This window comes from Lepidochelys olivacea (assembly GCF_965140295.1).
Source record: "Lepidochelys olivacea isolate rLepOli2 genome assembly, chromosome: 2".
Lineage (NCBI taxonomy): Eukaryota > Metazoa > Chordata > Testudines > Cheloniidae > Lepidochelys > Lepidochelys olivacea.
In genome coordinates this window covers 77253156-77280000 of record NC_140412.1, presented here as the reverse complement: position 1 = coordinate 77280000, position 26845 = coordinate 77253156, and the positions used below count along the sequence as shown (strand labels likewise).

The 26845-nt window shown below is 43.1% G+C and overlaps 2 protein-coding genes across 3 annotated transcripts in view; both read left to right on the top strand.

The window, feature by feature from the left end:
• The window catches only part of RNF138 (ring finger protein 138), a 37390-nt gene extending 22518 nt beyond the window's left edge, over window positions 1–14872 (top strand). The window contains exons 9-10 of one of the 2 annotated variants that reach the window (XM_084619916.1): window positions 14659–14677; window positions 14854–14872. The gene's annotated coding sequence lies outside the window, so the exon portion shown is untranslated. Of the gene's footprint in view, window positions 1–6110; window positions 7813–14658; window positions 14678–14853 lie in introns of those variants that run through there. The other variant, XM_084619917.1, reaches the window with a different exon arrangement.
• The window catches only part of MEP1B (meprin A subunit beta), a 34778-nt gene continuing 19139 nt past the window's right edge, over window positions 11207–26845 (top strand). The window contains exons 1-7 of the mRNA XM_084619911.1: window positions 11207–11365; window positions 14659–14677; window positions 14854–14904; window positions 15002–15045; window positions 16474–16546; window positions 20576–20693; window positions 26632–26810. Coding sequence (XP_084476037.1) covers window positions 11303–11365; window positions 14659–14677; window positions 14854–14904; window positions 15002–15045; window positions 16474–16546; window positions 20576–20693; window positions 26632–26810 — 547 coding nt within the window. The 5' untranslated portion in view covers window positions 11207–11302. The remainder of the gene's footprint in view (window positions 11366–14658; window positions 14678–14853; window positions 14905–15001; window positions 15046–16473; window positions 16547–20575; window positions 20694–26631; window positions 26811–26845) is intronic.

The following is a 26845-nucleotide window of genomic DNA, read 5'->3' as shown; positions in this document are numbered from 1 at the left end:
CCATCTGTAGAGTATTATCCCTCACCCATAAGTTCAGCCCCTTTCTTGTTCTTTATCTCCCCAAATATCTTCAAGTCCTACAAATTTTTGCGCCCTTTCCCCTCTGATTATATTTTCCATCCTTGTCCTTAAGTTTTCTGTTTTTTCTTCCTTCCCCTCACTTCGTGCACTTTTCCCCCACTCATTTTTATGTCTTGTATAGCTGCTGATTCAGAAAATCTTCCATGATGGAGAAGGAACCCTGACAAAGTCAACGTCACCTGCTGTAGGGAAATACTCACCGTTTGTTGAAAGGATAGTGGCCTTGACATAATTGTTCCTGTTTCCGTATCACCTAAAGGTCTGGGCCCCAGGGTGTTTGGCACTGTACAAATACGTATCAAAGAGATGGTCCCTACCCAGGACAGCTTATATTCCTCTCCCAACATGGCCCCCCGTGTGCAACAGTGGGGATGTGAATGTGCAGAGTGAGGTTGGAAGGTTACTAGAATAGGCCTATATCACCCTCCACTTTCTGCTGGGTTTTACTCCTCTCTGCTTGTCTTAGTAAGTGGGGGGAAGCATTTGGGCTTATGGAAAAAAAAAGAAAAAAAAGAGGCATCTAATTGGCTGCCAAAGGACCAGAGTTTGCAGCGTCTCTTATAGCTGCCCAGGACTCATTAAGCAGTTTTGCCCTCATTCAAGTTGTTATTTCTATCCAAGAGGACCAATTGCAAGGAGAAAAACTCAGATAAATGTCCTAAGCTTTTAGATAATGTAATTATTTTTTCAAATGTACAAGTACTACAGACTGGGGAAACTGAAGATGTTTATGGCCTAGACAGACCCCAAAAAGAATCTCTTCGTCCTCAAGCCAATGACTCTGAACCTAATTTATGGGCACATGCAGGTCAGTGGGGTGATAGTACAACTCAGCACAATGGAAAATACACTATTACATTCCACTGAGTTCCTGGCATGAGCAAAGAAAGGTTCTAGCCTACTTTTGGCTGTCTTATGCAGAGCTGATTGAGGAAGAAAGTGACAATATCTCAGACTGTCAGACTGAATGAGAGACAGGGTGGGTGAGGTAATATCTTATATAGGACCAAGTTCTGTTGGTAAGAGAGACAAACTTTTGAGTTTATACAGAGCTCTTCTTCAGGTCTGGGAAATGCACTGAATGTCACAATTACATACAAGGTGGAAAAGATAGTTTAGCATAAGTAGTTTACACAAATTTCAAAGGGCTACTCAAGATGAAGTGATTTGTTAACACCTCTCCCGTCATAGGGGGAAAAATTGATTTGCAGATTGAATAGCACTGTTTTGTACAGTCTAAAATATATTAGGTACCTAATATATGGGAATACCAAGATGTCTTTTGTTAATGCCGCTCCAATATTACTTTAAGAATCCTCAGCTTATGTGCTTGTGATTTATGTTTAAAACTATATCTTATCCTGCTACATTAGCCACAAAACAGCGCACACACACTTCTTTGTTAATTTACACTTAAGTTTGCTCAAGTATATTTCCTACCAATCACTAAAACTCAAGGAAATCACTGGTTAAATTAATATCAGCCCCCACACTGATGGCAATGCACATGCTTTACCACTCAGTGTAATCAGCTCCATAACAAATTCACTTTCAGTTCCACTCACAGTGCACTCATCCAGTTCCTCAGTCACATTTCAGAGGCAGAACTTGTTTCCATCCTTCCAACAGAGATACCTTTAAACTGTGTATGGTGTTACTTCCACCTTAAAGTTTTTGTGTTTTTTTTTTTAAATCTGAGGTTAGATTTCAGTTGATGTCAACCATGGAATTCAGGGAAGGATTATCCCGATGTGGACCATTGCCTTAAAAAACACAGTTTGGCACATAGTGCTCTATATCCTATGAATTAGGTGACTGTTATTCTATTCACATTTTAAAGATATGGGTTAAGTGACATGCCTGAAGTCACAAAGCAAGTTAGTGTCAGAGCTGGAGGCTCATTGCCCAGGCATGTGATCATATAATAAAACCCATTATAACACTTAGACTTTAAATAATATAATTTTTGTCTTAAAAGTCCAGTATGAACATTAAGCACTTACTCATCACCTTAATGCTTTCTTCACCTTGTGCTGTTTGCTGGGGTTGGTGGTGCAGACTTATATAGCATGTGTGATTGGCACAACTTTTATGAATCAGCTGGCTAGGCCTCACATTCTTGTTATTTTGGAAATCAGTTTTCCTTCTCCTGCATGGGCCACCTGCCAGACCTGAGTCTAAACATTAATCAATCCATGTACATGCTTCATGGGGGACAGAGTTACTGTTGCTCTAAGATCTTTCACTCAATGTCCTGAAATTTTGTGATTAATATATTGCTTTTGTATTTAGTTCCCTGTGATGTGATTGGTTTTATTATGATAATTTAGGTATGCATATAAGTGTTCACATGTGCCTCCATTTTAATTTTCTCTTTCATGGTCACATTTACTGGTTCGTTGAAAACAGCGGTTTAATTGAGTTAAAGTGGGACTAACAGATTGTTGAGAGTTATGGCTGCCCTGGTTATTTCTCTGCCAAAAAATCCAGCCTACTCTATAAAGAAGGAGTACTGGAAAAGGGAAAGTTGGTTATTTTCTTTTCCTCTAAGATCTGTGGTGGATAGACCTCAGAGCTGCTGAGAGAGGGCAGTAAAAAAGGAGAGCACTTTTCTTTTGGAGAAAAGAAGAGGTATACAAGTAGTAAATTATTATAAACAATAATAGCACTTGACATCTGATAGATAATTGTGTATAACCACTCAGCTGTTTCTTAGTTAGGGCTTTGTTTAATTAGCTGGTTTATAGCTTTAGTCATGTTTAGTTTTGTCTCTGTTGAGGGCCTAGCTTGGCAGTCTGCCCAAGTGGCACACCAAAAAGCTGTCTGTATTATGGGGATGGTATTTGCTATTGTGTGTTTAGTGGCACACAATAGCAAGTGTGCGCTAGTGGAAAAATACATCCTGCTGAGAAAATGGAAGTCTGAAGCAAGTCCTACATATACAGACTGGTTGGGTGCAATGTCAAACCCAGCATTGATTAATTTGATTTGGGATAAATAATTGGGGAAAACCAACTATATGGAACAGATGAAAATGCTACAAACACTACTAAATATAATTCCTTCCTTCCATATGGCTCCGTACCCCTTCTTCCCCCCTCCCAGTACATTATGGACTCTTTTTTAGGTCACTCACCTACCTGCGGGCTGCTCCTTACAGTAGCTGCAGACATGACAGGTGGGCTGTTATGCAGTATCTGCTTGCAGTAGTGGTGTTAAGCAAGACATCCTACTGTCTCTAGCTGTAGAGTGGTTGGAGATGAGTCCTCTTTGCTGGTAAGGCAGTTGGGGAATGGATTCCCTTTGTTTCTTGAGGGAAGTTGAGCTTCCTTAACTGCTGGATGTCTCTTATAGCCAGCCAGAGAGAGAGAGAGAGAAAGTGTGTGTGTATATAGAAAGGGGTTGTCTCAGACAGGTATATGTGTGGGAAATTTGAGTGGGAAGGGAAATAGGCCCCCAGAGTCACTCCCAATACCAGCTGTTTAGACTCTGGAGCTGACGTTACAAAGGCCTCATCAACACTATAGAGTTAGTTGACGTAAAGCAGCTTATATTGACCTAATTGTGTAAGCATCTACACTACAATGTTCCTCCTGCCGCTTTAACTCACCCACTACACCGACCTAATAAATCCACCTCGGCGAGAGGTGTAGCATGAGGTCATCGTAGGCCGATGTGGTGTCAGTATAGATGCTGCGTTACTTACGGTGTCCCACAATGGCCCGAAGTGACTGCTCTGGTCACCCTTTTGAACTCTGCTGCCCGGCAGCCAGGTACACAGGTCCTCGCCTCTCCCCTTTTAAAACCCCAGGAATTTTTTGAAATTCCATTTCCTGTTTCCTTGGCATGAAGAGCTAACATAACAACTGCCCAGCTGACCATGCCTGCTCCATGCAGCCAAAGCACTCCTGCCTCGAGTACACCAGAGGTAGTGGATCTCCTGGGTCTGTGGGGAGGGGACGCCATGCAGTCACAGCTCCAATACAGCTGTAGGAATTTTGAGATCTATGGCCAGATCGCTCTGGGCATGGGGGAGAAGGGCTACAACTAGGATTACCACCTTTGAAATGCAAAAAACAGGCACCCCCTCCCCACAAGGCAAGCTCACCGCAACCCTAACCCCCATACACAAGGCAACTTTGCAAACCTCACCCCCGCTTCAACAGCCACTTATAGTATCTAGAGAAATAACATATATAGATAAGATTAATAACATTGCACATCTCCTCACTCTTGACTCAAACCCTCTCTTGCACACACGTGGTGCCTTGTGTGTTGGTGGGCAAACAGCTGCTGTATTTTCAACAGTTTTGATCCATTAACACGTAAGCAGTGGAGCTGGGAACACTGCAGCATCTTTAGCTGGACACAGACACTTTTAATATTACCTATCCCAGTGTGTTGTGCAGGGCCAGCTCTAGGTTTTTTTGCTGCCCCAAGTGCAAAAAAAAAAAAAAAAAGGCCAGAGTGCTGCCCCTTGAAAAGTGACGCCCCAAGCATGTGCTTGGATTGCTGGTGCCTAGAGCCGGCCCTGGTGTTGTGATAATAATGCAAATCTTTAGACCCACGTAAAAAAACCCTGGAAGATTACATTATTTTTCTGGCAACTGGCAAATCCTTAAAAATCCCAGCCAGGCCTGTCAAATACCGGCTAAGTGATAACCCTACCTATGAAAGGGACATGCAGCCGCGCAGCGTGAAAAATCAAGGAGCTGCTGCAGGCGTACCAGAAGGCAAGGGATGCAACAGTCGGTTTCTATGAGGAGCTGCATGCCATCCTCGGCAGTGCCCCCACCTCTACCGCCAAGTGCCCCATGGATACTTTGGGGGAGCTGGAGTCACAAGCCACCACCTGAGGACAAGGACACTGGACAAGGAAGAGGAGGAGGAGGAGTATTTGGGACAGGTGACCAGGGGTTCCAGTGGCATTGCAAGGTAGGACCTGTTTTTGATTCCTGAGCAGTCGAGCCACTCCAGCAGTCCAGCACTGGCAAGCCTGATGCAGGAGAGGGAACCTCTGGTAAGCACTCAGTTTGCTTCAGTATTGCAGGGACACATCTGTTCATATACTATTTTTTTTTATCAGGCTAGAAGAGGAAGTGAAATACCCAGTAGAGGTGCAGTTGCTACCTGCTTCTCATTCCCCTGTACAGCTAGGCAAAGGGTGCCCTGCGGAATAGTTTATGTGCACCAGGATGTCCTGTGACTCCTCCATAGAGACCGCTAGGAAACTTTGCTAGCCTGCAACCCTCTGCTAAAATTTTCTTGGGCAGGCTGCCTTATTTCTTCCACCACAGTAGGACACTTTCCTACACCAGTCAGCAATTACTTCAGCAGGCACCATAGCAGCATACAGCCCTGGTCTGCAGGCAGACATATGCAGGAGCTATTCCCTTTCAGCCTCAGTTACAGTCATGAATGAAATATCTGCTAAAATCACCACTGCCGGTGGAGAACGGTGCCAGTAGTCAGTTTAATTGCCCCATCCTCTTGTACTGATGCCTGAGAGCTACCCCCTCTTATTGTCCCAACTCCCTCCCTCCCCTTCAGGTGTACTCTTCATGGCTGGGACTGCCACTGTGCTCTATGCCAGCTGTTCTCAACTGGGGGTCCAGGGCCCCTGCAGGCGCCGTGAACAGGTTTCAGGGGGTCTGCCAAGCAGGGTCAGCATTAGATTCACTGGGGCCCAAGGCAGAAAGCTGAAGCTGGAGCCCCGCCGCAGTGGGGCTGAAGCCCAAGCTACTTAGCTTCATGGGGCCTCCTGCGGCATGAGGCCACGGGCAATTGCCCTGCTTGATACCCCCTAACGCTGGCCCTGGCTCTTATATACAGAAAAGCAGTTGTTGTGGCACAGGTGGGCTGTGGAATTTTTATAGCATGTTGGGGGGGGGAGGTCTCAGACTGAAAAAGGTTGAGAACCCCCTGCTCTATTCATCCCAAGGGGAAGTCAGAATGTTGTGCTTGTAACTTATGTGGCTCAGGGGGAGTGAATGTACTCACAATAGTACCTCTGTCCATTGTTTCTTTAGCAACTGCAAATGTGGCCTTGAGGGTCTCTCCATCCACACTGGCAGAATGGCTTGCCCAGATAAGGAGGAGAAAGAAGAGGACAAGGGAAGACATGTTCCAGGATGTCATGCAAGCCTCTGGTGCATCGGATTGCAAGAAGAGGGCTTGGAGGGGGACAATCAATGACAAAATGCAGAGGGATAGCGAGGACAGGAGAAATGGGTGACAAGAGAGGATCATGCTGCTAATGGAGCAAACAGACATTCTGTGGTCCCTTATTGAACTTCAGGCTGAACACATTTGCACTCGCCTCCCCCTGCAGCCCATAGAGAACTGCATTCTAGGACCTCCCTACACTTCCCCCTCACATTCCACATGTCTTCCGAGGCCACAGCAGTACCCCAGCCACTCCCGTGGGGGAGTATACACAATTACAGCCCCCACATACACCCAACTGTGGGAGACTAGGTTGCTGTATGTGTTTGTGAATTCCATGTTCCTCCCCCTTTAAAGATACCTTTACCTGTATGCATGATACTTATTTAAGCTTTAAGCAGGTATGTTTGCATGAGTGTGGAATAAAAGTCTATTTATGGAAACTTATTCCATCTTTATTAAGCATTTGGACATTTGGCTAACGTCCAAAGATAACAGCAATAGTTGCATTTGCACTGTTACATTAGCACACATTCAGCACTCATTACAAGGTTCATAGTATGGTGCAAAAAACCAGTGCCAGGCACAGCATATTACAGCAACACATATTACTGTGGTTCATTGTTAAAATGCTCCTTCAAAGCTTCTCTGAGCCAAATAGTTCCCCGTTCAGCTCTTCTTATAGCCCTAGTATCTGGCTGCTCAAAAATCAGTGGACAACCGATCCACCTCCATGCGCGAACCCTGCAGAAACTTTTCCCCCTTTCCTTCACAGACGTTATGAAGTGCACAGCACGCAGCTGTGACCATGGGATATTTTCTTCACTGAGGTTGTGATTCATGACCAGAAAGGGTTAAGCAACTTGCAGGCTAAATAACCCAGAGCCAACCTTTAAAGCATGTTAGAAAGTATGTGAATGGTAATTAGGGCCATTCGATGCTAGATAAACTAGAATTTTGAAATGCAAACCTATGTTGTTAGAAGTGATACTAATTGTGTGTATCTTAGACGCTAGCCATGTAAACAGACAGTTCCTGTCCGTCACTATAACTATTAATTTGGGGATTAAAAAGGGAATATTAACATTTAGATGAATCTTGGGTGAAATAATGTCATTGTCTATGTCTCTTTGAAGTTTGTGATATACTGCCCAATAGATAAATTGCCCTATGGTAATTTGTGTAGCAAATTAGTGGTGGTGCTTAGGAAACAGAAGGTTACATCAAAAGCCTATAGTTCACCCAGGACTGTAAGGTCAAGTAGCTGCTAGACCACTGTATAAAAGACCCTTGGATCCTGATCCTGTCATCTCAGATCTGCTTGAGGTTTCATGCAGGGGAAGCCTAAGCCACAAGGACTGAGATCCCAGTTCTGACTGGACCACCCTGAATATAAACATTGGACTATAACCTATGGACTATTTCTGAAAGAACTCTTTGCATCTACAAAGCTCTCCATCTCTGCTATGAATCTGAATCTCCAGATTGACTCATGTCTGTATGTATACTGTTCTTTTAACCAACTCTCTCTCTCTTTTTAATAAATTTTAGTTTAGTTAATAAGAATTGGCTGTAAGTGTGTATTTGGGTAAGATCTGAAATATTCATAACCTGGGAGGTAATGTGTCCGATCCTTTGGGATTGGTAGAACCTTTTTTTTTTGATGAATAAGATTTTCATTAATCCTCCTCATATTTGACATGGGTGTCTAGGTGGAGGCCTGAGGCTGGGTTAGTTTAAGGGAAATGTGTTGGTGATTTCTGAGTAACTGGTGAGGTATAAAAGAAGCTGTTTTGTGCTGGCTTGGTAAATCTAAGTATTGGAATATCCATCAGCTTTGGGGATTGCCTGCCCCATTTTTTGCAGTTCACCCTAATTGAGTGACCTCAGCTGAGTCCCCTGGGATTCCGGTCTAATCACAGAGGTCTAATCTCATGAGCAGACAGCACAAGCAGCCCTTCAAACCAATGAAGGCATATTCAACAGTTACTCTGTACCTGCTGAGCCTGTTGTTGAAGTGCTCCTTGTTACTGTTGAGGTGGCCAGTGTATGGCTTCATGAGCCACAGAAGTAAAAGGTAGACAGGGATTACTGTTGGTGTTTCAACATCCCAAATGGTAATCCTCTGGTCTGGAAAGAAAGTCCCTGTGTGCAACTTTCTGCACAGGCCCATGTTCCTAAAGATGCATGCATCATGACCTTGCCTGACCAGTCCACATTGATGCCGGTGACACAACTCTAGTGATCCAGTGGTGCTTGCAACACCATAGAAAAATAACCCTTTCTGTTGATGTACTCCATTGCAAGGTGGTCTGGTGCCAAAATAGGGATCTGCATGCTATCTATCGCCCCACTGCAGTTTGGGAACCCCCATTGCGGAAAAACCATCCACTATTACCCACACATTGCCCAGAGTCAGTCCTTCGTAGTAGGATACAATTAACGGCCCTGCACATTTGCATCACCGCAATGCCCACAGGGGATTTACCATCTCCAAATAGATTCCTGACTGATCAGTAGCAATCTGGCATTGGCAGCATCCACACAGCAATCACCACTCGCTTCATTATGAGTGCAGGTCTCATTTTGGTGTTGCTGCACTGGGAGGCTGGGGCAAGCTCTGCATACAGTTCCAGGAATGTGGCCTTGTGCATCTCAGAGTTCTGCAGCCACTGCTCGTCATCCGATATCTGCATAACGATGTGATCCTATTAGTGCATGCTTGTTTCTCAGGCCCAGAACTAGCAGGCCACCATGTGCAGCTGCTCAGTGAATGTTAACAGCAATCTTGAATTGTTTCTTTCCACGGCGCGCTGCAAGGCAGCCACCAACTCATCGTTATCAGACTCGCAGCTTAGGAAGTACTGCAGGATCAGGCACATCATGTTTGTAATGCTCAGTGCAATATTGAAGAGCAGCGCGGGATCTATGCTTCTCACGGAGATGGCGGACGTGCAGGTTAGCGGGGCTTCCAAAAAGTAACATGAAATGTAATAGGATTGCCATTGAATGATGGGATGGAGAAACCTGCATAATGGGATGCTGAACACATGTTTCCAGCCACCCTTGCACAACTCCTTTGCACCAGGGCTTAAATACTCAGACAATTTCCCAGACCCCCCCCAGCTTCCCCTGCTTCAGGGCTCCTGGCTTCAGCTGCTGGGATGGGGGGGATTTCTAGGGGCTTCAGCCCCACAGGGGGGCAGAGGGGCACTGTGGATTGGGGTTTCTGTCCCACGGGGGCAGAGTCGGGGCTCTCGCAGGTTTGAAAATATTTACCAGAGCTCCGCTCTGGATGGCTCCATTTGAATTTAAGCCCTGGTTTGTGGCCACGAGGCATTGCAAACTCTTCCCAAAACACCCTGCACTAGATGGTGGCGAATTGCACTGTGGGATAGCTACTCACAGTACACTGCTCTCTGGGCTGATACAGGTGCTGCTAGTATGGATGCACCCCAGCAACACAAAGAATGTAGTATGGACATGCAACAGCAGCTTAATTATTGCAGCAGCTGTACTTCAACGTAACTTAAGTCGACTTAATTTTGTAGTGTAGACAAGGCCTTAGCCAAGGGCTAATGCAAGATTATCAACATTACAATCTGTGACAAAGCTCCGACCTTGTCTCAGTTGGTCCCACGCTTCCAGGCAGATTTTTGCTAGCCTCAGAGGCTCACTGTGACCTTCCACGTAGCCCTTCTCTCTCCAGAGGCAGGGGTCATAGCCTACTGAGCCATTTTCATCATATGGCAGAATTATAACATAAGAAGAAGAATGATAACATTCAAAAACCAGTCGGAGAACACTTCAATCTCTTTGGTCACTTGATTACAGACCTAAAAGTGGCAATTCTTCAACAAAAAAACTTCAAAAACAGACTCCAATGAGAGACTGCTGAATTGGAATTAATTTGCAAACTGGATACAATTAACTTAGGCTTGAATAAAGACTGGGAGTGGATGGGTCATTACACAAAGTAAAACTATTTTCCCCATGTTTATTTCCTCCTCCTCCCTCCACCTCCGCTGTTCCTCAGATGTTCTTGTCAACTGCTGGAAATGGCCCACCTTGATTATCACTACAAAAGGTTTCCGCCCCGCCACCGCTCTCCTGCTGGTAATAGCTTACCTGATCACTCTCGTTACTGTATGTATGGTAACACCCATTGTTTCATATTCTCTGTGTAAATAAATCTCCCCACTTGTAATTTTCACTGAATGCATCCAATGAAGTGAGCTGTAGCTCATGAAAGCTTATGCTTAAATAAATTTGTTAGTCTCTAAGGTGCCACAAGTCCTCCTTTTCTTTTATTAAACTCATGGTTACCTAATTTTACCAAACTTAGGTACCTTTTATTCTAAGTATAAGGAACATTTGTGGTAATCTTAGATCTCTGTGGGATGTGTGTTGGCAAATGGTGACCATTATGTATGCAAAATAGTAGAAGGCTTAACTAAGGCTGGCAAGAAACTAAACAAAATCTAGACAGAAGTAGAACTATGTTCAAGGATAACAAAATGGTAATACCAAAATGAATAAATTCAATCTGAGGAAACTTGTAAATGATCCAGCAGGATACCATGACTCAATTTATTGACAAATGCAGTACTTCAAGTTAGAGAAAGGCATTATATAGGGAAGCATGGTCTCAGATTCGAGCATTGGCTTTGACAAGACCTCCTATGTGGCCTTAGGAAAGTCACAAACTTTCTCCCTCAGTTTCCCTTTCTGTAAAATAGGTATATTAATAATAATTTCTCTACCTCACAAGAGTCTTGTGATTAGTTTCCAAAATTAAATGCTAAGTATTATTACTCTTATTTTTCATAAGGAAAAGTGACTTGTAAGATACCCATTAATGATCTCAATGAACACATGTATGGTGGTAATAAATCTGATAAAAGAAATAGACTTTACTGATTGGACAATTTAAGATAAAGATACAAAACATCTAGCTACAGATCCTAGGGCAAAGGTTCTGAAGTATTCTATTTACTTCCTTAATTAGAAAGTTGCTCTGAAATTGAGTCCACAGCCTTTTGCAGAGTAAAGCAAGATGGGTATGTTGTCTGTGCCTGTGCTCCTCACTTGGTCTCTTCTTCAGGTTGGCTGTGGTCTGGTAAGAAAACAATCTTTACATTTTGAAGTGTAATATAGGTCATGACAAGCTTGTGAAAAAAAGAAAAACTGCTGCATATTGTTCCTGCAAATGAGCAGTTCTCTCCCGTCGTTAAGAACATAGAGGAGGAACACAGAAAATTTTGTTTTCTGAGTAGATTTTCTCATTACTGCTACTTATGATCAGTCCACCTCTGTATCTAGAGGGCCTGATCCTACACTCCTTATTCTGGCAGAACTCCCATTGATTTTTCTATAGCAATTTTGGCTGAATACACAGTCCAGCCCTGGAATCAGGGTAAATGGTAAAACCTATTCTACTATTTGGAATATAGATAGTGACACCAAGTATTTTGTTTAATATAATAAATATATCATGGAAGTGAATGCCCTCTTAGTCAAGCTGGACATGCTTTTCTTTGGCTGTGCTAGCAGCTTCCCCAACCTGTGGTGAGCTATTTTATGACACCGTACAACAATAGCAACTTTGAAATTATATACTGCCTTATGTTTTTCCAGAGAAATGTAGTATTTTCCTACTTCTGTGAATAAGACCCAGTGTGATTTGCAAGAATTTGGAGCAGACAATATTCTGAATCTGTGGGTCAGACAAACACTGTGTGGGTGGAAGTGGAGAGTCTGATTACACTGTTATTACTTTGCCAGGAGCTGGTACCTTTTCTCATGTTGGTATCACTGGGACAACTCATGGAGCAATGTATTACTTAATACGAGTTAAGGTGGCAGAATCTGGCCACCTTACATTTTAATGTATATAACATCATTCAAAGTGTTTCCCAAAGTTAGGCTGAATAAACCACAAACAGTAAATTATTCAGGAAAGAGGAAACGTCTTCCCTTTAGATTTTAAAATAGTATTCAGTGGACGAAATGGATTTTTCCTTGACACACCCTTAATTGGTGTCAGCTAGCAGTGCACGGTGTTATTCTTAATTGTGAATTTGTTATAAATGTACAAAATTGTAGCTATTCATAAAATAGTAGGGGCTGGCATTCTGGTAAGTTGTGTTGGCTTTGAGGTTATGGACACCTGCAGCCGGATCCTGCAGCTGGTGCTCCCCTGAGTAATCTTTACACGCACAAGTATCCCCACTAAAATAGGTAATTTCACTGGGAGTTGTTGGATTCCATAGCTACATATGAGTAAGGATTAGGCCCTATGTAGCAGGAAATCACCAACTCCTTCAACATTGAAGCCATCAGTGGTGACAGTTTTCAGTCACTGCTGAGCTGGGCTGGATTTCATTACATGAGGAATTGGAAATAATTTGGTATTTGAATAATCTCCCACTCATGCTTTCTCTTACTCACCAGGAGTGTACAGGTTGGAATCAATTAAATTGTTTTACGGCTGTACTTATGAAAGTTTTGATGCAGCTGGAAAATCTTGTCCGTGGACTGAAAAAAAATTAGCTTTGTGATGTATGTGTTGTTTGCATGATGGATTTTGAAGCCTGGAGGCATTGTGATTGTAATCATAGCGACCACAGAAATGCTTTACCTTTCATTAATGGCACTAAAGGCATTCAGCACTTTGGATAAAGCTTTTTTTTTTTTAAAAAAATTATGTTTATAGAAACTGTTATTTCAATTTTTGGATAAACCATCGTGAAACTGACAATATTAATTAAATCATTCTTGGGGGATTAATTTTAGTCAGATTAACTATCAAGGTGATTATTAATTACTTCTAAATCAGATCACCATTAATTGAATTATGAGACTTTTTGCAGTTTGGAAATAAATTGGCTCCTCTGTGTATTCAGTCCAGAGGCAAATTACACTCTTTCATTACCAGTCTCTAAAAAAACCCCTACTAACAAGAAGCATTCCAAGGATTGGTTTAATTTCCTTACGTTCATCCTAAACCTTGCACTCATTTACTCCTCTCAATGAAACTGCTCCGATTTGTTCACTTAAGAGCCTGATCCAAAGCCCATTGAAGACACTAGAAAGTCTCCTACTGAATTCAATGGACATTGGATCAGACTCCATGTACAAAGAAAATTAAATAAGCCTAGGAAAATGAACAGGATGACAACTATGTATTCTATGCAAGCTGAGTTGGAGCTTGCCAACCCTTACTTGTGTGGGGGTAGTCTTTATCCATGTAAGTGAGGGCTACATGTGTGAGTAAGAGTTTACAAGATCGGATTCTTCAAAAGCAGATGGAGTCTGTGAAAATTCTTTGGTATCATTCCCATGGCATACCTGTATCGGTTAGCCATTGTACTATGCAATAATATTTTTTTTAAAGGTAGATCTATGTGATGGTAGGACATAAGTGCCATAGAATCATAGAATATCAGGGTTGGAAGGGACCCCAGAAGGTCATCTAGTCCAACCTCCTGCTCGAAGCAGGACCAATTCCCAGTTAAATCATCCCAGCCAGGGCTTTGTCAAGCCTGACCTTAAAAACCTCTAAGGAAGGAGATTCTACCACCTCCCTAGGTAACGCATTCCAGTGTTTCACCACCCTCATAGTGAAAAAGTTTTTCCTAATATCCAATCTAAACCTCCCCCACTGCAACTTGAGACCATTACTCCTCGTTCTGTCATCTGCTACCATTGAGAACAGTCTAGAGCCATCCTCTTTGGAACCCCCTTTCAGGTAGTTGAAAGCAGCTATCAAATCCCCCCTCATTCTTCTCTTCTGCAGACTAAACAATCCCAGCTCCCTCAGCCTCTCCTCATAAGTCATGTGTTCTAGACCCCTAATCATTTTTGTTGCCCTTCGCTGGACTCTCTCCAATTTATCCACATCCTTCTTGTAGTGTGGGGCCCAAAACTGGACACAGTACTCCAGATGAGGCCTCACCAATGTCGAATAGAGGGGAACGATCACGTCCCTCGATCTGCTCGCTATGCCCCTACTTATACATCCCAAAATGCCATTGGCCTTCTTGGCAACAAGGGCACACTGCTGACTCATATCCAGCTTCTCATTCACTGTCACCCCTAGGTCCTAAAACTTTAGTATTTAATGGAGGGCTATTGACATTATAGAATCAGGGAAGATTGGGCTGGAAAGGATCTCTTGGCTTATCTAGTCTATACTCTATACTGGAACATCTGAGTGCATGGAACACAGAAACAGCCACATGGTTCCCAGTGCAACCTGATTGTAGCCTATTAAAACACACTGAAAGTGGCCAGCAATAAATGCTGTTAGTTGAGCTCAAGCTGGATCTGTAATATTATTAAAAGAATAATGTTCGTAGCCTTTCATTTTGTGCATCCTGATAATCTCTCTTTTTTTTTTTCCCTCACTAGCCTACTCCAGAGTCATTTGGTGAGTTCTGTTTAGAGTTCTATTTGAGTGCACTGGAGGCAGCCAACAAAAACAGCAGCTCAGACACAGCAGGGACAGATTTATAATTACTATTATTGTTATTACATTAATTTTCACACTTCATAAAGATAATAGCAAAGACTAATGTCCTATGTCACTTGTCTTTTGTTTTTCAGAAGTAGATGTAGATGGTGGAATTGATCGAGATATCTTGGACATCAATGAAGGTTATTTTTTAATTTTCTTTTTCATATTTTGAAAGTTTCATTGCAACAGTGAGAAATCAGTACAATGTCTGAATGTTAATCAGCTCTTACTTTTTAGCTTTAGGACTGAACCTTTTTGAGGGAGATATCCAACTTGATGGGGTGAGTTCAAACATAAAATATAAAACCAGAAATGTGTCATTGAGTTATGGAATATAAAGCATGGCTGATCTGAACATGCTCAGCCCATCCAGCTTGTACTAGCCATAAATGTTGTTTATGTAACAATAAATTGAAATAATTTGGGAATGTATTTGTACAAAATGTCATAGATAATGAATGAGTCATGTAAATTTACAGAAGCATTAACTAGAATAAAAATCAGTTCAGCCATTAGATCAATGTAATAAACTTCTTATTTCCCTTACTGTGATTTAGACTTGTAGTTTTAAGAGTATTGGCATTAATCACATGCAGACAGGCATGCTTGAGATATCCTTAGTTTATCTGCAATTCTGCACAATATTTGTCAGCATATGAAACTTCAGACTCTTCCCTGCAAACCCTTCCTCCTCATGTGAGTTGCCTCCTCATGCAAGTTTAGGTCCTTGATTAGCATCTCATTTTAGAACATCCCTCTGGTATCCCTATTCACCTCAAAAAATTATTGCATTATATCTCAAAGAATCCCAGTGGGAATACCTGACAATCTACTTTAGCCTAATTCCTTTGAAGTCAATGGGAATTTTGCTATCTAATTCAATGGGAGCAGATAATTATTAGTCACTACTGAATTACTTCTGGGATGGAGGATGGAAATCAATCTGTACGTGGTACATCAGTGACAGTAAGGGTAGTTTTAGTCAAGGCCACTGGAACAAATTCCTAAACTTATGAAAAGAGTCATGGGATTGTTAATGTCCAGGCAGAGCAGATAGGACTTTATATTATAATGAAAGACAAACCCTCCTAAATGGCAGGGAATTTAGGGTTTAGCTGACCTTGCTGGGATTTGAAATTTTGTTCCTGGGAAGTCTCTAGAATAGGCGCCGACTTTCCAGTGTGCCGGGTGGTACTCCCCCCAGGTGCCACTGCAGACCCCACCCCCACTCCACCCTTTCCCCCAAGACCTCATCCCCGCCCCACCTCTTCTCGCTCCTGCCTTGCCCTGTTCTGCTCCATCCCCTGAGCACACCCCAACCTCGCTCCTCCCCTGCAGTGCCACCTGTATGCCATGGAACAGCTGATGATGGTGAGCAGGAGGTGCTGGGGGGAGGGGGAGGTGCTGATAAGAGGGCTGCCAGTGGGTGCTCAGTACCCACCTTTTTTTTTTTTCCATGGGTGCTCCAGCCCTGGAGCACCCATGGAGTCGGTGCCTATGGTCTCTAGTATTTCAAACCTGAGGCCTACACCACTGGGCCATCTTCCTCAGTATTTGTGCTCCTAAGCTTATTTCTCAACTACTCACAGAGATTCATAAGAGACATATTTCTTACTTGCAGGTTAGAGCTACAACATTTTGTTTTTGCTGCCTACTCCTATGTCATCCCTTACTGAACTCTTCACATTTATTTTCCTTCTCAAATACAGGAACGAAACTCCATTATTGGTGACAACTATCGGTGGCCCCTCACCATCCCATATGTCCTTGAGGATAGCCTGGGTACAGTATTTGCCTTTGAAATATAAATATACATACATATATATATAAATAATAGTGTCTGCTTTGGTTGAAAAGTTGCACTAGTTTTAAATACAAGTTTGTTTTTAAAGTCATCTGTCTAAGGTATGACACTGCATTAAGTGAAAAGAAAGAAAAAGTTACTGGGGATCTTTTTTAATTCAGGGAATCTCACCTTTCCATTTGTATGGTTCAGAGTGACAAAAAGTTTGGATATGAATAGATGAAGAAATAGGCTAACCAATTTAAGCCAAGTAGGTCTCCTAGAGATGACAACTCAGATGTATTGCTAGCATTCAAGGATCTGAGCAATGCCAGTGAGATGTTTATAACCCTTTACTTGCTCTGGGTGAAATCTGAGGTTTTTACTCAGTTTTTATTCAATCCTTGGTCCTATAAACTCCACTGAAGTCAGTAGCAGTTGAGAACACTCAGCAACTGTCAGGATCAAGCATTAGGTACTCATCATCTTATACTGTATACATAAAAATCACCCATGAAACATATCGTATTATGTTTAAACAAAACAAAGGTAGAATACAATTGTCTGGGTATACCGCAAGAAGGACATTTGACTTGTTATGGGTTTTAATCAGGCTGCAACTTTATTATATATATGTCTGGGACCACCCAGCAGATAAAATGTACAGTGCAAGCAAATCCATGCTTATTCAAATCAATTCTCCGGGGCTTCCACCAGCCCCCCCTTTATTTCCATCCAGGTTCCCCAGCTGACCCATGGCTTGGAGCTTACCATCCACCAGCCTCATAAGAGGGTTAAGGAGGGCTATGAGAATGGTGGGGGCGGGGCTGTTGGCTCCCTGACATACCAATCATAGGAGTCCCCAACCCCCTCCCCCGTTCTGTTCCTTTATCCAGTACCTCCTTTTAAGTTCTTTACCAGGCCATTTGTCTGGTCACTGGCTGCCCTCCCTATGGAGTATCTGCACTGAACATCTGCCCCAAGGAGGCACCAGCCATTTGCTTGGCTGCCTCCCCCCAACCCCGTCGGGTTCCCAGACATCTCCAAATGGCCTCTTGGCTAGCAGCCCTACTGGGGAGAAAAAACCTGCTGTTCCATGTGTGATCGTCAAGGGGCACCAGCAGCTGCATTGTCCTTGACCCAGTACTGCAACAACCGCCCTTAACGGAGGGCTGCATAGGCGACTCATTCTCTGGATCTTTGAACTGACAAGACTCCTTAAAAGAAAACAAAATAAACAACTTGTAAGTTGGAGCATTCCACCAACCACATGACATTCCGAGGTTCCAGAGAGCCCACAGCTTACGTAATTTGGCAAACTGGAAATGAGATAAGGCGTTTGCTATGCCATTATCCATGCCCGGCATGTGCTTGGAAGAAAAAACAGATGTTGAAGGGTAAGCATTGGAGAACAAATGCCCTTACCAACTTCACAACCCTGTGTGATCTGGAAGTTTGGTGATTGATAACCTGTACCACTGCCATGTTGTCACACCAGAAGCACACCCTTATATTAGCTCCAATCCCCAAATTAATACCCATATTAATACCCATTTGTCCCTCCACAATGATACCCCATTAAATTGACTTAGAAAACTTTCCCACACCCACAAGTCTTCTTTCATCTCTGTAGTGACTCTGTAGTGACTCGTATGTAATGGTGTAGCCTGGCTATGCTGGCCGTTGCTGCTGCCAGCCTGGCACAAAATGCCCGCCCTGGGGCAACAACCCTGCAAGCAAAGTTCAGCTCAATGCCCAGGTAGGTTAATGTAGTGGAAGGGCCTTCTGTTTTGTCCTTCGCTAGGGGTTCCCCCAACTATTTAGCCAGGGCCTGAAATGTGTCCAACAGGTGAAAACACTCATGTGACCTGGCTCGCCCTCCAAACAAAAATTATGCAAATAATGCACTATTTAATTTACTCCTGCTGACTGCACCCCTTCCCAGTGCACCATTGGACTGAAATGCTCAAAAGCTGCACGGGATACTGAAGAGCCCATGGGCATAGCCTTGTCAAAATAAAATTGCCAGCCGTAGTCGTCTTGCAAACATGCCTGTATCTACAGGGGTTGTGAAAACAACCACCATTATTAAATGCCCAGCAAATACTATTACGTGCCTGCGGCCCCTTCTGAGCTTGTTGCGATATGAACAAACCCCTGGCGCCCTTGGTGTCATCCACTGCAACCACAGTGTGTGATGCCACCTTATCCCAGTTTGTCTTGCTGCCCTTAATTGAAACTGCTCATGACATTCCCCCAAACATATTGTGTGCCCGCCTGATTATAGCCGTATACTTAACAAACGCAGGGCTGCTGTCTGGGTAGGCCTGTACTGTAACACCCGCCTAGATGAGGAAGGCAGCCTTCCACTTTTTCCATGTTCTAGGCACTGTTGGCCTCTTGGGCACTTCGCTCTTTTGCTTGTCTTGCCCATGTTTACTGTTTGTTAACACCTCCCTGTGCAATAGGGATAATGTAAATAAGGAAGGTAGCCTTTCAACTTTTCCATGTTTTAGGCACCCTTGGCCTCTTGGGCAGTTCTCTCTTTTGCTTGCTTTGCCCATGTTTACTGTCTGTGAACACCTCCCTGTGCCATAGGGATATTATATCCACGAATTCGCCTCTCAGGATGTTATATTTAGTTGTACTGAGTAGGTGAACTCCCATCGGGTAAGCCACCCCAGCATAATTGTATTCAGGACTGCATGGAGGGAGCTCTGCAGAGCCCTGCTCCCCCATAGACACCCCCCCCTCCCCGGGAGTGTCTACTCTGTCCCATGCGGTTACATGTCCTGATGGCCGATGAGTTCCCATGTGCCCTTCCCTGTCCTGCTGCCCAAACTTGAGCCCATGCTGGGCCTGCCCTGTCACCCTGTGCAGACCCCTCACATCTAACTGCCTGAAGCTGCTGTAGTAAATTCAGATTAGCTTGCAGCAGCTGTGTAATACCATCAGTGTCCACACTGAAGGTGCCACCCCTAGGTGGGTCTGCCCAGGCTTCTGGACCTCCCACTCCTGGGCCCAGAGTATTTAATACCCCAATAGGCTGACTCCTATTCCCCTTAGGTGAACTCACTGAATGACTGGTTGAGCAAGGTCCCTGCAAGTGCCACCCCTTGCCAGGCTGGAAGGCTGGATACCACCTCTGCCACCCATTCCCCCAACCTCTGTGTGGTTCAGATTACACTCACCCCCGAGATCAGCATTACCGCCATCCCTTGTGTTCGGTGGAAGAGAACATTCTGGTTCTAGGTGACCTTGTGTCCTCTGAAGCGCTGTAATGCTGTGGAAAAAACCTCAGAAACAAAGTCACTGAGCATTTGCTGCACAGCTTCGCTGACTACCCCACTGATCCACACAGCCTGCCCCCCTGAATGCGTGGATGCTTTCCTTTGGTCATTTGCCTCCCTCAGTCCATGAGGCTGCCCTGGGTTATGCCTTGGGTTATTAAACACACCACCCTGGACAGTAGCAGCCCCCATACTTGTGAGCCCCCTTGCCCTGCTGCAATACTGTCTGTCTTGGGTCCCCTTCCAGTCCATGGGCTCCCTTGGGACTGCCTTGTGCTGTAGCCTCTGCCTGTCCCCTTTCCAGCAAAGGTACAGGTACCTGAGCAGCAACCTGCACACAGCCAGAAAGAATTGCAGCCTGATATATCCACTTGCAGCACTGCTGGTACATGAAACAGTTAAATGTCCTTGCCTTGCTCTGTCCCCCCTCCCTCAATTCACATTGATTGTTTCAGAGGCTGACTCCCTTGCCTTGCTCCCTCCCCCTGCCAATGCACCTTAATTGTTTTGAAATTGCCCATGAAACATATTGTATTATGTTGAGATAAAACAAAGGTAGAATACAGTTTTCCAGCAGTCTAGATTCTTAGGCCTTTACTGAATTTTTGCTCAATCCTTAATCTGTCAAAACTCCAAGATTTTAATAGTAGTTTGTCAGAGTGAGGTCTATAAAAAGCTCAGCAAGGACCTTAGGATTTGGCCCTATATTGATAACAATGCTATTTGTTTCTCTTACAGAAATGAATGCTAAAGGACTTATCCTCAAAGCATTTGAACGGTATCGCCTAAAAACCTGTATTGACTTCAAACCTTGGGAAGGAGAAAAAAATTATATATCAGTGTTCAAGGGCAGTGGGTAAGAGGAAAAACGTGACAAATTCTCATTCCATTTGGATATATGGCCAGTTTTTATGTGCACTAATTAGGATGTTCTCCAAAAACTGGGAACGGAATATAATTCCTTATCTCAACCTATTCATTTCTCAGATTTTACACACTGGAAACTGTAATAGCCCAAAACCTGGTATGAACTGGATAAAGGTTAAGTTTTCCCCTTATTATACTTGTTTGCAAACAAATGCTCTAGGACCCAATGGAAGTTGTACTGATGCAACTGAGCACAGAACTGAATCCTTAACAGACATGGGACCTTTCATGGTAAATCAAGCTATTGGATCAAATCATTTTTTCTTGTTTGGCCTGTGGGCATATGAAGTTCTATTCTCATGTTCTCCTACTAAATTTGTCTTATAAAAAAAAAAATTTCCCCACAATGGGAATGCCATAGCCTAGACTGCAGGACTGCAAATTTGTCCGACCATAATAAAGGGAATTACATATGGATAGTGACATAGCAGGCTTGTTTTGACTCCCACCTGTGCCTGGAAAATGGTACAAAGTCAGCCCCAGGCTATTTGTTCTTCCATGATAAATATTTTACTTTATAGACCTGTGTACTAATAGTGAACCACCAAGGTGCAAGTGTGATCTGAATGCTATGGGCTAAAGCCACAAAGGGATTTAGGCACTTAACTCCAAAATATAGATCCTCAAAACCCCTGCTCAGCTGCCACCTAACCCTGTAGTTACCTAAATTTCAGCCACTGGACATGCACACAGCCACTTCAGTCCTGACACCCAGCTCACATCCTTGCCCCAGCGAGATCTTCAAACTAGGCACTGCCCCATCTATCTTGCTTGTGGGGCCCATTCCAGTAGGCATATTGAGAGCATGCCTCATAGATCAGGCTTCACATGAAACACTATTAGTGGTGGTAATGCCACCTCCTTGTAACTTTTAGCCCAATGATTAGCACATGCACCCAGGAGAGGGGAGATTCCGGTTCAAATCCCACCTCTGTCCCACTTCCACCTATGTGGAGCAGGAATTTGAAGTCAGGTCTCCCACCCGACAGGTGGCTGCCCTAACCACTGCACTATAAAGTATTCAGGGATGCCTGTCTCTCAGTCTCTCCTGTTGAATCTCTTCCACTTTGTGTGAAATACTTAAGGCATTGGGCCAGAGACACAATGATAATGATTCTTGGAACAACGCATCCCACCTGGGATGTGTGAGGTCCAAGTTCCAGGCCCTGTTGTAATGACTATTGATGCAAAGTGGAACAGGTATTATTTTAGGTGTCCACCTCGTTTTGAGGAGTGGGGCTTAGGCCAACTGCTCTTCTCCTCTGCATTTTCTACTTGTTAGGTTAGGGAGCTCCCCACTCAATATCATGCTGGGCTTTGGTGGATCCTATTTTTGTCACCTGACTTTCCTCATGCATTCTATAGGGACTGGGAGCCTGGGCACCTAACTCAGGGTTGTGGACTCCACTGGCTGGCAGAACGCCTGAACATTAGCCATTGCAATGCTGAACCTAACCTATGAATCTATGGCCCTAGACCTATGAATTTTCCATGCTCATAAATCCAAGTGTTTTAGCAGCCAGATCAAAAAAGACCATATAGGGCTAAATCCTGGACGTCTGAACTCCCACTGACTTCAACAGTAAGAATTGCAAGGTTTAGTCAATGGTGTTTAATAAACCTCATCATTATCATAGAATCCTAGAACTGGAAGGGACCTCGAGAGGTCATCTAATCCATTCCCCTGCACTCATGGCAGGGCTAAGTATTATCTAGATCATCCCTGACAGGTATTTGTCCAACCTGCTCTTAAAAATCCCCAATGATGGAGATTGCACAACCTCCCTAGGCAATTTATTCCAGTGCTTAACTACTCTGACAGTTAGGACATTTTTCCTAATGTCCAACCTAAACCGCCCTTGCTGCAATTTAAGCCCATTGCTTCTTCTCCGATCCTCAGAGGTAAGAACAATTTTTCTCCCTCCTCTCTTGTAACAACCTTTTATGTACTTGAAAACTGTTATCATGTCCCCTCTCAGTCTTCTCTTCTCCAAACTAAACAAACCCAATATTTTCAATCTTCCCTCATAGGTCATGTTTTCTAGACCTTTAATCATTTTTGTTGCTCTTCTCTGGACTTTCTCCAATTTGTCCAGATCTTTCCTAAAATGTGGCACCCAGAACTGGACACAATACTCCAGTTGAGGCCTAATCAGTGCAGAGTAGAGCAGAAGAATTACTTCTTGTGTCTTGCTTACAATACTCCTGCTAATACATCCAAGAATGTTGTTTTCTTTTTTTGCAACAGCATTACACTGTTGATTCATATTTAGCTTGTGATCCACTATGACCCCCTGATCCCTTTCCTCAGTACTTGCTTCCTAGACAGTCATTTCCCATTTTGTTTGTGTGCAACTGATTGTTCCTTCCTAAGTGGAGTACTTTTGTCCTTATTGAATTTCATCCTATTTACTTCAGACCATTTCTCCAGTTTGTCCAGATCATTTTGAATTTTAATCCTACCCTCCAAAGCACCTGCCACCCCTCCCAGCTTGGTATCGTCCACAAACTTTATAAGTGTACTGTCTGTGCCATTATCTAAATCGTTGATGAAGATATTGAACAGAACCGGACCCAGAGCCGATCCCTACGGGACCCCACTCGTTATGCCCTTCCAGCATGACTGTGAACCACTGATAAGTATTCTCTGGGAATGATTTTCCAACCAGTTATGCACCCACCTTATAGTAGCTTCATCTAGGTTGTATTTCCCTAGTTTGTTTATGAAAAGGTCATGTGAGACAGTATCAAAAGCCTTACTAAAGTCAAGATATACCACATCTACTGTTTCCCCGCAATCCACAAGGCTTGTTACGCTGTCAAAGAAAGCTATCAGGTTGGTTTGACATGATTGGTTCTTGACAAATCCATACTGACTGTTATTTATCACCTTATTATCTTCTAGGTGTTTGCAAATTGATTGCTTAATTATTTGCTCCATTATCTTTCTGGGTACAGAAGTTAAGCTGACTGGTCTGCAATTCCCTGGGTTGTCCTTATTTCCCTTTTTATAGATGGGCACTATATTTGCCCTTTTCCAGTCTTCTGGAATGTCTCCCATCTTCCATGACTTTTCAAAGATAATTGCTAATGGCTCAGATATCTCCTCAGTCAGATCCTTGAGTATTCTAGGATGTATTGCATCAGGCCCTGGTGATTTGAAGACATCTAACTTGTCTAAGTCATTTTTTACTTGTTCTTTCCCTATTTTAGGCTCAGATCCTACCCCATTTTCACTGGCATTCACTATGTTAGACATCCAATTGCCATTATATTCCTTTTTGTACCTCTATTAGAACTTGCCCTAGCAGACAAAAGCATTGGCCCATCTAGTCTGGTAATGTATCTAGCCTTCATCGCTAAGTTATGCAATGCTGTGCTTAAGGAGAAATTCCTTCCTTATATGCTTCGACAATTCGTTTGATTACCCTTATCTTGACTAACTTATCAGTAAAAGTTATTGGTAGTCATAAACTTTAAAAAATGCAGCTAAATTATATGACTTTACAACCTCTTCGCTGGCAATGTCTCCACATCACAAGTGATGATTCACACTCTTCTCAGCAACATCACAACAGAGATCAAGAACTCGATGATTGAGGAACTACCTGCTTACCCACAAATGTGCTTTCTTTAGGTAAAGGTTGGGGCACATTGTCAGGAAGCTGGACTCCTGCTGATCTGAAGAACAGCTCTGTGTAAGCTCATAAGGCTGGCCATACTGGCTCAGACCAATGGTCCCTCTAGCCCAGCCTCCTGCCTTTCAACAGTGGCCAATGCTAGGTGCCCCGGAGGGAATGAAAAGAACAGGCCAGTTGTCAAGTGATCGATCCTCTCTCATCCAGTCACAGTATCCGGCAATCAGAGGCTTAAGGACACCCAGAGCATAGGGGTCAATTAGTCAAGATGGACTTATCCTCCAGGAAAGTATCTAATTATTTTTTTAACCCAATTATAGTTTTGGCCTTCACAACATCCTCTGGTGACAAGTTCCACAGGTAGATTGTGTGCTGTATGAAGAAGTACTTCCGTTTGTTTGTTTTAAACCTGCTGCCTATTAATTTTATTGGGTGACCCCTGGTTCTTGAGTAATGTGAAGGGGTAAATAACACTTCCTTATTCACTTTTTCCACCCCATCCATGATTTTATAGACCTCTATCATATCCCCCCTTCATCTTCTCTTTTCTAAGATGAACAGTCCCAGTTTTTTTAATCTCTCCTCCTATGGAAGCTGTTCCATACCCCAAATCATTTTTGTTGGTCTTCTCTGTACCTTTTCCATTTCTAACAACATTTTTGAGATGGGGGGACCAGAACATCATGTAGTGTTCAAGGTGTGGGCATATCATGAATTCATATTGTGGCACTGTGATATTTTCAGTCTTATTAGCTGTCCCTTTCCTAGTGGTTCCCAACATAGTTTGCTTTTTTTGACTGAGGTTGCACATTAATCGGATGTTTTCAGAGAACTATCCACAATGGCTCCAAGATCTCTGTCTTGAGCAGTAACAGCTAATGTAGACCCCATCATTTCGCATGTGTAGTTGGGATTATGTTTTCCAGTTTGCATTACGTTGCATTTATCAACATTGAATTTCATCTGGTCTTTTGTTGCTCAGTTACCCAGTTTTGTGAGATTCCTTTGTAACTCTTCACTGTCAGCTTTGGACTATATTAAGTAATTTGGTATCATCTGCAAACTTTGCCATGTTGCTGTTTCCACCTTTTTTCCAGATCATTTATGAATACATTGAACAGCACTGGTTCCAATACAGATCCCTGGCAAACATGCTACCTACCTCTCTCCATTCTGAGAGAGGTAGGTAGCATGCTAACTCCATTTGACCATTTATTCTGACCTTTTGTTTCCTATGCTTTAATCCATTACTGATCCATGAGAGGACCTACCCTCTTATCCCAGGACTGTTTAGTTTGCAAAAGAGCCTTCAGTGAGGGACTTTGTCAAAGGCTTTCTGACCGTCCAAGTACACGATATTCACTGGATCACCCTTGTCCACATGTTTGTTGACTCCTTCAAATAATTCTAATAAATTGGCGATGCATGATTCCCCTTTACAAAAGCTGTGTGGAACACAATGTGTTGAACACAATTCTGTTCTTTTCTGTAGTTTCAACCAATTTGCCTGTTACTGAAGATAGACTTCCCGGCCTGTAATTGCCAGGAGTGCCTCCGAAGCCTTTTTTAAAAAATTGGTGTCGCATTATTCTCTAGTCATCTATCTATCCTCTAGTCATCTGGTATAGAAGCTGATTTAAGTGCTAGGTTACATACCACAATTAGTTCTACAATTTCATATTTGGGTTCCTTCAGAACCAAAAAGTCTGTCTCTCTCACCAAGGGAAGTTGATCTAATAAAAGATATTACCTCACTCAACTTGTCTCCCTATTTTTAAGGCCATACAGATGGCTTCATTCTTCAGGGCTGTCAATGCCAGCATCTTCCACAAGCAACTCATTTTTATGTAGCTCCTCATTTCTGGGGTTTTTGCAGTATCAATGAAAATCCCATCAACCCTTTCTGTCATTAGTATTGTGACATTTTCCTGTTAAAGAAATAAACCAATATAAACAAAGCAAGTTCCAGACAGACAGACACAGTGAAAACCACTAAACTGAATATTAGAGGAAGGGACAAGTCTGAAGAACTAACTCCAAATATATTAAACCAGAATAAATTATAGAAAAAAAGAAATGCATTCTCTGTGTAGCAAACACATCATTTCATAAACCTTTGTACCTCTTACATTTAAACTGTATCTGTCAGAGCAGACTGATTACAGATATTATTGGGGGACATCAGTTATGTATTTCTCAGATCTGTCCTGCATTTTATTTTATTATTAGTTGCTGGTCCTATGTAGGGAACCGCCAAGAAGGGAAGCAACAACTCTCAATTGGAGCCAACTGCGACAGGATTGCAACTATTCAACATGAGTTCCTTCATGCACTCGGATTCTGGCATGAGCAATCACGATCCGACCGGGGTGATTATGTCTCCATAATGTGGGACAGAATTCAGTCTGGTAAACCATTTTCATTTGCTTTCTTTTCACTTAAG